Source organism: Myotis lucifugus, unplaced genomic scaffold (assembly GCF_000147115.1).
Source record: "Myotis lucifugus unplaced genomic scaffold, Myoluc2.0 scaffold_23, whole genome shotgun sequence".
Lineage (NCBI taxonomy): Eukaryota > Metazoa > Chordata > Mammalia > Chiroptera > Vespertilionidae > Myotis > Myotis lucifugus.
In genome coordinates this window covers 7,246,038-7,261,596 of record NW_005871071.1, presented here as the reverse complement: position 1 = coordinate 7,261,596, position 15,559 = coordinate 7,246,038, and the positions used below count along the sequence as shown (strand labels likewise).

The window sequence follows — 15,559 nt, the reverse complement described above, 5'->3', positions numbered from 1 at the left end:
GCTCCAACCAATTCTGCCACCTGGCCAGGGCACTCCTATTTAGTTTTATTTTTTTAAAAATATATTTTATTGATTTTTTACAGAGAGGAAGGGAGAGAGATAGAGAGCTAGAAACATCGATGAGAGAGAAACATCGACCAGCTGCCTCCTGCACATCTCCCACTGGGGATGTGCCCGCAACCAATGTACATGCCCTTGACCGGAATCGAACCCGGGACCTTTCAGTCCGCAGGTCGACGCTCTATCCACGGAGCCAAACCGGTTTCGGCAGTTTTAAAACTAAAGTCACCAAAAGATTATATTCAAGTCAAATACAACACCTATTTTTTAAGCACTTTCACGTATTATAAGATTGCAGATGCAGAAAACTGGTCCTGATTTAAAAGGACTATGAGTAACAAAACCAAAAAACTAAAATTGAAAAAGAAGATTATAAAGGAAGGGTTTTATTTCTCTAGTTATTTTGTGGCTTAGGTTTACAATGTCCAGCATCACCGCTTGCACAGTGCTAAAAACGATGAGTAGACAAAGCTCTTCAAATATAAAACACTAGTAAATAGATATGATCAGACCACAAAGTTCATGCTTACACATTGCTTTATGAATGGGTAGAAGCCTAATTTGGATTCTTACTTGCCATGGAACCCTGAACAAGTCACTCCCTTTCTAGGTTTTAAGCACTTTATTTCTAAAATGAGGCACTATTACCCACACCTTGGGTTTTATAAGAGTTATGTGTGAAAGTACTATAGCCCACGCATGGTAGCTGCTCAATACATATGTATTGAATCTGAACATAGCTACCCACCTTCCTCACTTCTAAGCACAGAAAGAGGGAGACCAGAAGGAAAATTAATTGCCAAAGTCACACAGCGATCACTTACACAGACCCAGGTTCCCTGCAAAGTGCTTTCATTATACCCCTTCCCCTCAGGAATCTCCCCCCATGCTTCTTCTCCCTCCAGGAGAAGCTGATGCCTGCTCCTGCCCTGATGAACCCCAAGTCCAAGACCTTCCAACAGGAGCACACAGGGAAGCCACACGTACCTGCTGGTGCCCACCCCAGTATAACACTCACTTCCGGAAATACCTGGACTCCCTGATTCCCTCCAGGCTTTTTATTTTACCCCTGGATTATAACCACAGGTGCCAAGGGTAGACCCAAACGCACTTTCCTGCTATTTTCCACTAGCATTGCCATGGGGTTAAGTGTGCACTAACTACTATCTTAGATCAAGTTCACAAGAAGCAGAACCTGAGATGCGGATTCACATGCAAGTGGCTCATAGGAAAGTACTTCTGGGATAAACTGGTAAGAGAAATGAGAAGCAACACAAGGAAGGGAAGAAGCCACGCAAGGGTGTGATTGCAGGCAAAGTCCCATCCTCAGCCTGGTCTCCAGAGGAGCTCAGGGGTGCAAATTATGCCTCACAGCTTGTTCAATTTGAGGCAGGGGTGCTGCTCTTTCTTACTCCCACACCAATCAATCATTGGCTCCAGCAGCCCAAGGGTAGTGCTTTGAAGAAAGTGGCAGGCACAAGCCCTAAGAAGCAATGCACACAGGGGGTGAGCACAGGAAGATAGTGATGGTCTGATCAGAGACCAAGAACATTCTCAACTACAACCAGCTCCAAGGAGGACAAACCTCCCTGGGCTATCTCAGACCTAAGCCCATTTGATGGCTCCAACTTCTCAAAACCAAAAAGTGAAAAGCCAATCTCCAGAGCCCATGTACATTCTGCAAAGACCACCATCCCAGCCACAGGAGTTGGCTAGTGATGGGACTCAGCAAAATTTGACAGATCAAGCTCTTCTGGTAGATTCCCTCTCAGCAAGGACACTTGTTGCTGCTCAGTTTGAAAATTTAACAGACACTGTGTAGGCTCAAGGGACACAGACCTGATCAAGAAAGATGCCCTCAAGGAACTCACAGTAATAGGTAATCTTACACATGGAAAATCTTGCCTGATTTTAACTGAATCCTAAAGAATACTCCATTCTCAATGATACGTGCTTCTCCCTTCAACTCTACAACATCAGCAATAGTACTTTTTAAAAATGTCACACCATATTGAATTACAAAGAGATACTACCTCATCAGGACTCAACAAAAAGCTAAATGAAACCACAAGAAAGCGACACTAATGCTACTTCTAATAATAATGACAATGTTAGCTAGCATGTGTGGGAGACATTTGGTCATCAAGTTCCTGAATATTTAAGTTACTGGATAGGCCCCTAGGTAGAGCCTTCAATATCTATCACTGCCCATATAATAACACAAATTTAACTAGTAATTTGAGAGACATTAAAAGATATAATCAGGCCTTTAGTTCAAATTCATTATGCAACTGTACATATTTTAACACACTTTATAAGAGATGATACGTCAAGATAATAAGACTGATCATCAGATGTTCCCAGAAAATTAGCCAAATCATATTAATGTCAGTCTCATAAATAGCAAGTCAGAACTGCAGGACTTGAGAAAATCAAGATATGCAAGAGTACAGCTCAAAGCCACACACCACATTAGTTTATGAAAGTTACTACCTCTGAAGAACTTGCTTAGAACACAGAATTATTCAGGGTCAGGACTAAACTCATACCTAAAGTCTGAGTATAAAACCCATGCTGTTAAACACCATACTACAGTGGCGACAATTCAAAACCTGCTAACTTGGAATTGAACCATGAGGTTCCCGGCATCTTTATGGCTTATCCATGTCACACCAAGATCACACTTTGAGAGTATCTCTATAACTAAGGGTCTAAATTAAGATCATATTTCTTTACCATATATTTAACATCATTTTCTAAAATAATCCAACACAGAAAAACTATATGTATTCATTACATAATTAGTGATTGGTCAAAATTTAGTAATGAAAAGAGATTAATTAGTTCAATTCTATCAGTTATTGTCTAGGCTACCTAGCCCCTCTCAATAGCTTCAATTTCTTGAAATTTTTCGTTTCATGTGATTCATTTGTTTACAATATTTCCTTTAAAAATTATACTCTTCAAAGCATCCAAATGATTCAAAATCATGGGAAGATGCCCAGCCAGTGTTGCTCAGTGGTTGAGCATCGAACTATGAACCAGAAGGTCATGGTTTGATTCCCAGTCAGGGCACATGCCTGGGTTGCTGGCTCAATCCCCCGTGTGGTGTGCAGGAGGCAGCCAATCAATGATTCTCTCTCATCATTGATGTTTCTATCTTTCTCTCCCTCTCCCTTCCTCTCTGAAATCAATAAAAAAATATATTTTTTAAAAATCATGGGAAGATGATGATGACCACCAGACTGAAGTACTTGCCACAAATTTACTTTTCCATCTGTTATTATTAGCCAAAACAGGACAAAGAGATAAAGTGTAAGAAACAGTGGAATGAAGATTTACTTTTTGCTAAGTTTTCTGGAGCTGTTTTTTCTGTTGTTTGTAAATACATGTTTTAAAGCATTTCAAATTCAAGAACCATTCCCATAAAGATTTCTTTATTGATGGAGGAATTTAAAGGCAATGGAAACATCTGTGTTATGGTGAATAATTCATTCTAAAATCAATTAATGAGTGAATACAAAATTCTTATCACTGCCATTTGAAACAGTAATGTGTCAAAGTCTCTCTTGCAATACTCCTCAGAAATTACCAAATTAAATATGCAAGTACTTATGAAACATCTTCTACATACAAGACATCACATGTGTGCCCATTCTAAATAGTGTTGGATCTAGAAATGGAAAGTGACAATGATATGTCTGTGCTCCACAAAAGAAACTCCAAAGGGATTTGAAGTAGAAGCTGAGCATCCAGCACGAGCATTTGCTGAGCATGAACCATGAACACAAAATGGACTTACATTGCAATTTTTAATAAAGGGGGAAAGACATATATATTTAATTAAAAGAGAAAGCTACCCATTGTCAAGACCCATCTTGTGGTGCCAGAAATCTTAAAGATAAAGCAAAGATTGTATTTCTTACTTGCTGTCGATGAGCACTTCAGATTGCCGATTATTCACTTGCTTATCACTCTTGTAGCGAAACTAAAAATCAAAGTATTTGTGAAAAAAACATATTAAATCATACTTTGTCAGCACAAATAAGGACACTGAAAGTACTCTCAGTTCATTTGAACGCTATCAACATCTGCCCAAAATGAGCACAGCTTATGGTTACCATGGGCCCAGCTCCACGTGTTCTAAATCTGAATCAAGACCCTCCTCACTAAACCTTATTCAGCAGAACAAGTCTAACCACATGCTCTTCCAATTTCCACACATTTTTACTTGTTTCTAAGAAGACAATATGCCACAGAGCTCCAGAGAAAACCATACATTAATTTTGATGTCTTCAACAGGGAATGGGGACTTCCATTTCTCTTACGTATGTGCTCAATGCTTTATTGGAACATCATTTATTCTGTTTTATGGATTTCTTTGAAGCCAAGAAATTACTTGTAACAACATGTACTTTTATTCTCTAGAAATTATAATTGTTAACACTGAACTTATTAAATACTGAGTGCTCTTTTAAAATCAAAATATAATACTGAACCACATTTGGTGTGGATTTGTGTTTTTATGCCCAAGTAATCCTATTTCTTATTGTGTATTCCAATAATGTAAATATCTTATATTGTTTAGAAGAATCCATATATTATGAGCCCTCTACTAAACTCATAAATTAGCAGTCATTTCGATAAGACTTTCTATGTGAACTGCCAAGATTAGACAGTAATAAGCTACAATATAAGGTGTTGTTTCAAACCCATTAGCCTAAATACACAGATGTACAAGGGGGAGTATCAGGAAACATGAAACTGATTTCGTAGATCATAATCATCAGAATTAGTGCTTTTGCCTTTTAAAAATATTCAAAATATTACATCAATATCACAATATACAAAATGCTTCAACCAGCCCTTCCCTTTTTCAACATCCTTCCTAAACCCATCCCAGTCTTTCATTTACGCTGTGCCCAGGGCATACAATTACACTGATTGCTGGGTATAAGTTAAGGGGTATTACCAGGAGGAATAAGATATTTGTCATTTGTTAACATGGAAAGAGTTGATAATAGTGGTAGAAGAGTAAATTGTCAGTCCATCGTTGGCATGCAATCTTCTCCCCGCCAATAAAGCAATAGAAATGGAAATAGGTCTTTTCTAAGTACATAAATTGACACGGGGGCTGGATAATTTGTTTGCTCTTCCAAATCTACACCCATCCTTCTCCACTCTGCCCTGTGCCAGAGGAAGCTGACCTACATGGTCCTTGCCCTCTGGCTTCTGGTTGGGTTTGGCCAGTAGGTGACACTGGCAGAGAGCAGAGTGCCAGAGGAAAGTGAAATTCCCTGGCTTCCTTCAAGCTGGGTTAACAGTGGCTGCTTCCTCTCTGTAGGTAGCCCCAACTGCTGCAAGCAGCCCTCAACTACAGCCTCAAGTTTGATAACTGCTTCCTTCCTTTGCCCCTTCAAGTGAGAGGTAGTTTGGCCACCCATGTTGCTATCCCATGCACTTTTCCTTGCCACACTCTTTGTAAATGGTCTCCTCATTATTAATCTTAGTCCCATTTCCCCCATTTCAGAGTGACGTCTGTTTCCTGCCAAGATCCTGATTCATAGAGCTATCCAATTCATTGAACCTGCACATATTATCACAAAATAAAGGCATATTCAAGCATTAACTGCAGTAGAGACTAAAGAGATTAGGTATTTAGTCACATCTATACCTAACCTGAAAACTGTCCCCTAAATTAACTAGCTGGGCATCACAGAAAAATACCAATCAGTTCACGCCCTGAACCCTGAGCAGCCTACTCTCTGGGCCTTAAGATGGGGCCACTCTCACTTCTGCCCAGGCTTTGCCAAGGGCGTCTTGGTATTGGAACGTATAGAGTTTGAAAGGACTAGAAATAGTCATCTCAGACTGGCTCGTCTTGACAATTTCTATCTTAGCAATCAATGTGAAGGCCCAGAGGAGAACTGTCCAGGACAGGAAGGGAGCAGAGAACAAGCATTCATTGTGTACGCCCTGTAAGACAGGCTCTGTACCAAGTACTTTATACACAGCATCTTGTTTTGTCCTTCTTACAGTGCTGATGTCATTGGCCACATTATTCAGGCAAGGAAAGAAGTGGTTTGCATCATGTTACACTGCTAGAACATGGTATGGTAAGGTGTCTTTCTCCAAAATGTCTTTCTTTCTGCTCTACCATTTTACTCTCCTATGAAGTATGTCTATATGAATAAGACTTTTAAAGACAATTTGTGGGAACTCATGTACCTAAATGAGTTCTATTCCTGAAAGATCATATAATGTGGGGAAGTCAGACATTTATTGCAAAGATGTCATTATTCAAATCATTGCTGATTCTATGACTTGTATTAATCATCAACTAGCAAGAGAGATTTATATCATATTGACCAAAAGAGCTTAATTTAAAAATTCCAAATGGGTCTCTTTTTTCTACTTCTGAGAGGTCACAATGAAATTGAGACATCAGTTTAGCTTATACACATGCATACAAGTCCAAATGGGTCTCTTTTTTCATGCCCCCTCCCTCCCCTACTTTTAAAATTGAGACATCAGGAATGCTCAAAAGCAAATACTCACATAATCATCTGTAGCATCTTTGACAGCTGTCATAGTTATCACCAGGACCAAAGGCACAATGGTGGTAAACCAGGTCAAAGAGGAAATTTCTGGAATCAGCTGAAATAAACATTTCAAACAGTTTAGGGCTTTCAAATTTAGTAAGTATATCTTCCAAATGTTGTCACTTAATTTTCTAAGACTTGCCAAAGATTAATGGGATATTCCAGTTATTTATATACATATAGAATGACTTTCTGTTTGCATTCGGTCATAAGGTACATAGAATAAACATATCATTGAACCACTTTTCAGACTTCCTGATAAAACATATAATTTTTATAGCAAGTTAAAAAGTAAGCTTCGTGAAATCTTTCACAGATCTTTTCCCAGATAAGCCCTGGCCAGTTTGGCTCAGTGGATAGAGGTTGGCCTGCCTGCGGACCAAAAGGTCCCAGGTTCGATTCCAGTCAAGGGCTTGTACCTTGGTTGCAGGCTCCTCCCTGGCCCAGGCCCTGGTCGGGGCTCATGTGGGAGGCAACCAATAGATGTGTTTCGCTCACATCAATATTTCTCTGTCTTTCCCTCTCTCTCCCACTCTCTCTAAAAATCAATGGAAAAATATCCTCGGGTGAGGATTAAAAAATAATAATAATAAATATATATATTTTTAAAAATAAATATCACCTGTCTTTTATCAGTTACTCATTTCAACTTTTTACAATTTTACCAACTCCTCACCAATTCCCAAAAAAGAGATTCTTTGAGCATCGACCTTGAGCCGGACACTGTACCAAGTACTTTCCGTATATTATGTCATTTAATCCTGAGAGAAGTCCATTGAGTTAGACTCTGTATCAAGTTGTTTTATACAAACCCAAGGGTTTGTATTCCATGTAACTAGCACCTCAGTGAATGCGCTGTGAATGGTGTCCCAGAGCCAGGAAAAGCCGCAGCCTTGGTTATCATTTTTCCATTGTATAAATAACTATCTGAGAGGTCAAGCAACTGGGCCAAGAACATACACTGTTAAAATTTGAACCTTGGTCTATTGACTCCAAAGTCTTGTGCCTGTACCTCCACCTGCAAGAGACACCATGACAACTGGCATGTTCTCTAGGTGGTTTTCAAATGGGGTTCCATTTGGAGCTGTTTCAGGGCTCTCAGGCGGGGAAGGGTTGGGTGGAAATGGTCAGTGTATGGAGATCAGGCCCCATTAAAACAACTCTAAACTTGCCGAACCGGTTTGGCTCAGTGGATAGAGCATCGGCCTGCGGACTCAAGGATCCTGGGTTCGATTCCGGTCAAGGGCATGTACCTTGGTTGCGGGCACATCCCCACTGGGGGGCGTGCAGGAGGCAGCTGATCGATCTCTCTCATCGATGTTTCTGGCTCTCTATCCCTCTCCCTTCTTCTCTGTAAAAAATCAATAAAATATATTTTAAAAAAAAACAACTCTAAACTTAATCAATTTTATATAATAGCTTCCACATAAAATTAAAAAACAAACAAACCTCAAAAGACTTTGAGGTACCAAGGAAAACACTGGGCTGGATGGCAGAAAAGCTGGATTCTAGACCTAGTTCTATCATTAACTTGTAAAAGCTTTATACATCATCTAATGTCTCTAGGTCTAATTTCTTCATCAATAAAAGAAAGGAGGTTGGACTAAACTCTCCCAAAGGCCCCTTCTGGATATAAAATTTTGTGAACAGAAGTCTTTGACCATAAATAAGAAATCCATTGGAGAAATGAGCTCAAAATTCTGGAATGGTACAAAGGATTATATGAAGAAACCAAAAGCAAATTCACAGGGGGAGGGAGAAGAAAGAAAGAAATCTAGGATTCTAGTCTCTTCAATAAATTGTAAGATGAACATTCATCGTTTGTGGGTTGTTGTTGTTTTTTCTGTTTAACATCCAGTTCTTTCAACTAACCCTTATTTTCTTAGGGAACTACCTAACCCCTTCTACTTTCAGTTCATGTAATTTTGGTGCACTAATTCCACCTGACTCTAGTTTTTGGCTTGTGATCAAGGTCAAGACAATCATTGCATCAAATTCCCGGTGTGGCTCAGTGATCCATGAACCGGGAGCTCACAGTTCGATTCCTGGTCTAATACTTTCAATAATAAAGATAAAATTTTAAAAAACATATTAGAAAAATTCTTGAGCCACAGTGATTGGTTTACGGATAGAAGTATAACTCAACATGGGCCAATCTCTCATATTGGAGTTGAAGCTGGGAAAATAAAAGTTTAAAGCTTTCAGCATCTACCAGGTACAGAAAGCCTGTCAGAGAATAGGCCAACATGAAGGAAAACAGAGAAAAGCAACATCACAATTTGTTGAAATAGTTTGGCCATAAATCCAGTAATACATGAAATGACATATACTCATAAATATATTCCCTTTTTGCTTAAAAGAATATAAGTTTTTGCCACTTATAATCAAAAGATTCTTAATATAAATAATTATTCAACTAAAGAAAAAATAGTACTCAAACTATTCATCTAGACTGCACACATCTAATCTTTCTTCTTACCTCCTAAAATTAACACAGATTCCAGCACATTCGGAATCTACTAGTTTAGTGTAATTAAATTACTCTGAAATAAATACTAAGTAAATAACTGGTTAATGTGAGCTGTATTATATATGTATTCTTTGATCTATGCCTTTTTCTTTCAAATGGGAGGAAAAAATTTAGTCAAATGGGAGAAAAAAGCAATGTTTATAACTACCAATTAACCACTCAAACTATTTTGAAAAATCATTCTAGAGTGAAATAACATATATCATACAGCATTTATTTTAATATATAAGCAAAATATGTCAATGTTCTTAGATGCAAGTGAATTTGCCATATTAAGTTCCACAAACTACCACTCTGCTAGACTCATTGTCTTCACTCTGGCAATACCCATACTGCTGACATGAAAGGGAGATAAAGAAAGGGGAGAGGCCGTGAACAATAATCATTAGGCTCTGGTTTGGTTCAAGTGAAGTGCAAGACTGCATTTTAAAATTACCTCAGTGTTTAAAATGATGAATGTGCTAGTTTTTATCCATTCCTAGCCCTCCCACATTTGTGAAGAGAAACAGCAATAATAACATAATAACATTAAAAATCTCATAAGGATGGTTTTACTAATCATGGACATTTAACTAAGTGAAGTAACTTACTTTTTCAAATTATATGAATACATTTAACAAAGAGATCATGAAGAAATACAGCATAAACATTACCTGTAAAATCAGAAGAAAAAGGAAATAGGCATTTGCCACTCTTTGGAACTGTTCAAATAAATTAATTGGCAAAAAGGTGAGAATGTTGTACTTGGATGTGTGGATACGATTATCCTAGAAAAGAAATAGCATCATGTTAGTTTGGGGCAAAGCCTGTTCATTATCAGAAATAGCTCTAAAACTTACAAGGATGAGAATGAGTTATACCACAGCAAGAAATATAAGCCAGCTATCTAGGAAATTTTAAACTCTGTGTGGCCCAAGGCCTTCATTTTTTTCTAAGATGACATGCTCCTGAATCTAGGTGAAATTACTGTTCAATGCCATAAAATCATTTATGAGATATATATACTAGAGGCCCGGTGCACGAAATTCGTGCACTGGGGATGGGTGGGGGGGTCCCTTAGCCCAGCATGTGCCCTCTTGCAGTCTGGGACCCCTCCCTTGTTACTGCCCACCTGCTTGCTGCTTCCTACCGCTTGGCTTGCTGCTCCTTAGTTCTGCCACGAAGGCCTTGGGTCTGCTGGGTGCCGGGCCTGCGGGTTTGTGTCTCTGATACCCACAGCAGCCCCAGCACCAAGGTGGCGGGCCTTGGGGCTGCTGGGTACAGGCCCCCCCGTTGTGTGTTTGTGTCTTCTATCAGGCCCCCAGCAGCCCCAGCACCACCTAAATAACTTAAGGGAAACTTTATTTAGTCTTCTTTTAAAAGCAATCTAGTTTAAAAATGAGTTGCAGTTAAGACAGAACAAAGAACATGGTACCTAAGAGTGAGATAGACTGACAGAGGAGAGGCTGGGCACTGGTCAGGGGCTTACATGCCAACTGTTCTCCACCTGGGAAATGATGTAAAATCGGTTTCTTTAGTTTTCTGCTTAATGGTCTTCTCCAGCACTGAGGTCAGAGGAGCCACCTTCCAGCCCGTAGGCTGCTTCTCAGAGTCGAAATTTTCGCCATAGGCCTCTGCCTAGGACAGGACCTCTGCACCCCCAGGGTGCATAAACACACAGGGCTTCCATCAGACTCCACTGATCCCAGGGCCCTAAGGCCTCTCAGCTCTGCTGATTCCGGGCCGGGAGGCATCTCCACTCCGCTGATCCCCTGGCCGGGAGGCCTCTCGGCTCCGCTGATTCCGGGGTGGGAGGCCTCTCGGCTCCACTGATCCCGGGGCCGGGAGGCCTCTCGGCTCTGCTGATCCCGGGGCGGGAGGCCTCTCGGCTCCGCTGATCCCGGGGCCGGGAGGCCTCTCGGCTCTGCTGATCCCGGGGCGGGAGGCCTCTGGGCTCCGCTGATCCCGGGGCCGGGAGGCCTCTCGGCTCTGCTGAAACCCGGCTGGGAGGCCTCTCGGCTCCACTGATCCAGGCGGCCGGGAGGCCTCTCGGCTCCGCTGATCCCCGGGCAGTGAGACCTCTCTGCTCTGTGGCACAGGGCTGTTTGGCTTCGCTCTACCGCTTGGAGCCTGAGTATGCAGATTAACCGCCCTCTTTTAGCTTCTATTATTGAAACATTGTATCTTTTGGAGCTGTTGCTTCAGGAGCTCAGAGCCCCGCAGCTGCAGGCGGGAACCTTGGTTTCCTCTATCGCTGGGGCAACCAAGCATCCTGTTCTCAGCTGCCTGGCTGCCCGCCGCCATCTTGGCTGACAGTTAATTTGCATATACTCACTGATTAGCCAATGAAAAGGGTAGTGGCCGTACGCCAATTACCATGTTTCTCTTTTATTAGTGTAGATATATATATATATATATTAGAGGCCTGGTGCACAAATTCGTGCACAGGTGGGGTCTGGCAGGCCAACCCCGATGGGGGCATAGCGGGCCAGGCCAGTGGGGGAGAGGGGCTGCAGGAGCCCCTGATTGGGGTGGGGCCAGCTGGGGGGAGGGGCCACCTTCCCCCTACACCCCCCACCCCCGATTGGGCCAGTTGGCCAGCCACAGTGTGCGTCTGGCTTTCCAGTCACTTGGCTTTTATATATATAGATATATCAAGTGCAAAGGTCTGCCCCTGAGATTTTTTTTACTCTTATTAATTTATTGATTTCACATATATTGCTTGAGCACCTATTATGTGCAAACACTGAGCTCATGCTGGGGCCCATGAGATTGGAAGGAACATCAGGGATCATTTGATACACCTTCCTAAAGCATGGCCCTTTTGATAACTCTGACAAAGGGCCCCTACACCTGTCGTTGAAAGTCTCCTGTGGTGGGAAACTAACCACCTTGCAAGGCAGCCTGTCTCCACTGTAGAATGAAAATTGCTAGAAATGGTTTTATAATGAGAAACCCAAATCTGCCTCCCTATAACTTCTTGACATGTGACAAATTCCATCTCTGGGGTAACCTAACCCAAATCTAAACCCTTCGTATGTTGACAACCTTCAAATTTTCAAGAATCACTCCTAGGTCTCCCATAAACCTTCTGTACTCTGGTCCAGACATTCTAGAACCCCTCAGCCATTCTCCATGACCTATTTTATAGACAACTCTTCCTGATCAGCTTCTCCTGGAATTTTCCCAATTTCTCTGCATCTTTCTTAAAACATCGTGTCCAGAACCAAACACATATTAAAAATTTAGTTCAACTAATCCCTTTAGAACAGAGACAGATGTTCTTAAATGTCATTAGCATTTTGGCAATTGTATCTCACTGTTTATTCATATTGAGTTTTGATGAACTAAAATCTCTAGATTATTTTTTCATAAATTACAATTAAATCAGGTCTCCCCTTAAGCATATACAGTTGATGTTTTTAAATATCTATGTGCAAGATATTTTTTATATTCCTAGTATACCAACCTAATAAAAAAATATTTACTCTTAACTGAACTATCCCAGACTATTAAATATTCCTCCCAACTTTGTGTCATCAGAAAATTTCAAACACATGTCTTTTATTATTCTTCCAAAGCTATAGACTATACATTAAAAAGGACAGGGCTATAAGTGTCTTTCAGTGAATGATTGGATAAAGATGAAGTGGTACATATATACAATGGAATACTACTCAGCCATAAGAAAAGATGAAATACTGCCATTTGCAACAACATGGATGGATCTTGAGAGTAGCATGCTAAGTGAAATAAGTCAGTCAGAAAGGACAAGAACTATATGATTTCACTCATATGGGGGATATAAAACAGAAAGCAACAAACAAACAAAAAACAAACAAATACATAGACACAGACAACAGAAGGTTAGTTACTAGAGGAGATGGTTGCAGGGGTGGTAGTGGATGAAGAGGGTAAAGGGGATCAAATATATGGTGATACAAGGAGACTAGACTTTGAATGGTGAGCACACAATAAAATATGCAGTGTATTATAGAATTGTACACTTGAAAATTACATAATGTTATTAACCAATCTCATCCCAATAAATTGAATTTTTTAAAATGAACAGGGCTAAATACAACTCCAAATTTTTAATTAAAGAAATAAAACTTTCCCTAACCAGTTTGGCTCAGTGGATAGAGAGTCAGCTGCAGACTGAAAGGTCCCAGATTCGATTCCGGTCAAGGGCATGTACCTTGGTTGCAGGTACATCCCCAGTAGGGAGTGTGCAGGAGGCAGCTGGTCGATGTTTCTCTCTCATCAATGTTTCTAACTCTCTATCCCTCTCCCTTCCTCTCTGTAAAAAATCAATAAAATATATTTTAAAAAAAGATTCTCTTATAAAAAAAATAAAATAAAATAAAACTTGCCCTGGCTTGTTTGGCTCAGTGGATAGAGCGTCAGCCTGCAGAGACCCAGGTTCAATTCTGGTCAAGGGCACATGCCCGGGTTGAGGACTCGATCCCCCATTGTGGGGTGTGCAGGAGGGAGCCGATCAGTGATTCTCTCATCATTGATGTTTCTATTTCTCTCTCCCTCTCCCTTGCTCTCTGAAATCAATAAAAAAATAAAACTTTGGCAAACTACTGGAGACCTCTACACAGATTATTGTTAACATCTTTCTCAAGAGTTTATATAAAACCCTAGAGGCCTGGTGCACGAAATTTGTGCACTGGTAGGGTCCCTAGGCCTGGCTGGCGATCAGGGCTGATCAGGGTCTTCTGGCTGCCAGAAGGGGCCTTCCTTCCCCGGCTGCCAGCTGCTGGCCAGGGCCTTCCTTCATTCTGAGCCATCCCCTGGTGGTCAGCACACGTCATAGCGAGTGATCGAACTCCTGGTCTCCCGGTGGAACTCCCGAGGGGACACTTTGCATATTAGCCTTTTATATATATAGATACTAAGTACATTTTATTTAGCCACTTATTAATCCACCTAACTATACTCCCATGAGTCTTCAATCTATCTTATCTACAAAGAAAACATGGAATTTGGAGTAGTGCTGAAATTCAGAATCAGCATGCCCAGGTATTTCCATCCACTAATATTTTAAAACTGAGATTAGTCAGTGTACCTTGTTTTAAGTGAACCCACACTGATTCCTAGTAATCACTGATACTCTTTAAAGAAAATAGTCAGCCCTAACCGGTTTAGCTCAGTGGGTAGAGCGTCGGCCTGCGGACTGGAGGGTCCCAGGTTCGATTCTGGTTAAGGGCATGTACCTTGGTTGCGGTCACATCCCCAGTGGGGGGTGTGCAAGAGGCAGCTGATCGATGTTTCTCTCTCATCGATGTTTCTAACTCTCTATTCCTCTCCCTTCCTCTCTGTAAAAAATCAATAAAATATATTTAAAAGAAGAACAAATTATATATATATATATTTTTTTTAAAGAAAATAGTCATCTGTTAAATGGCCATTTTTAACATTTGCCATGAATCAATGTGTCCAGCTCTGGCAATAAGTGTAGGAGAGTAAGAAAGGTGTCAAGAGAATATCCAGCTTAGTTGGTCTGATGCATAGTAATGTGCTAAAGGCTATTCTTTAAGTTAATGATGGCTATTTTGCAATGAGTTATCTACTCAAGAGCTGGACTTGGAGGGAAGACTGAACTGTAACAACACAGTTTTTTAAAGGAGAGATTTAGAGAACATTATAAGGAAGAGAAAAGCTAAGGAGAAAAAGCAGTTAACTAAAAGAATCAAATATTCCTATTTTTGTTTTATATGTTTGTTTTAGTTTAAGTGTAACTAAAAATTTAGTTTAAGTGTGAGCCTGTATCTTACTAAAAGAACAGACTGAACATCAGCTATGACATTCAAAACCATGGCAAGAATTATAAAACAAATTCTCCTGCAAAACTGAATTCCGCATAGGTGAACAGCTAATTGCGCGATATAAAGTGATGGTGCCAATTGACAATTTTCTCCTATTTGCTTAAACTCCAGCAATGATTGTGTTTGTTTACTGGCTCTGTTGTGACTTAGTCACAGATGATGCAAATCCTCACAGCTATGACTGAGAACAAGGAACCAGGGCTCCCCCTCCTGGAGACTCTCTGGACCCATTTACCTTTGTTTTCCACTCAAGAATATGAGCATTGTTAAGACCTCAAATCAGCCACATTGATATTTAGTCATTTCATTGAGCCAGCCTACAGTAAAATTTTAGCATAGTTCATTCCATAATACAGCACAGAAGATCTCCATGGCCCTCTTAGCTTTTCTACCACAGACTACTAGAAACACCCCAATCCAGAGGAGGACAAGCATGAAGGGGAGAAGGAAGAGACAAAGTAGAAAGAAAATTGTCTAAAGAACCCATATAGCATCTTTAGTGCTGATAGAAGCCAGGATGGAAGTCATGGCTTTAGTTCGTTAGGCAGGAGAGC

At 40.6% G+C, this 15,559-nt stretch overlaps 1 protein-coding gene across 1 annotated transcript in view; it reads right to left on the bottom strand.

Annotated features, from left to right (window-relative positions):
• Window positions 1–15,559, bottom strand: part of ATP8B4 (ATPase phospholipid transporting 8B4 (putative)) — a 190,693-nt gene that overhangs the window by 148,312 nt on the left and 26,822 nt on the right. The window contains exons 3-5 of the mRNA XM_023751673.1: window positions 9,846–9,959; window positions 6,619–6,717; window positions 3,987–4,048 (exon numbers count right to left, since the gene is read on the bottom strand). Coding sequence (XP_023607441.1) covers window positions 3,987–4,048; window positions 6,619–6,717; window positions 9,846–9,959 — 275 coding nt within the window. The remainder of the gene's footprint in view (window positions 1–3,986; window positions 4,049–6,618; window positions 6,718–9,845; window positions 9,960–15,559) is intronic.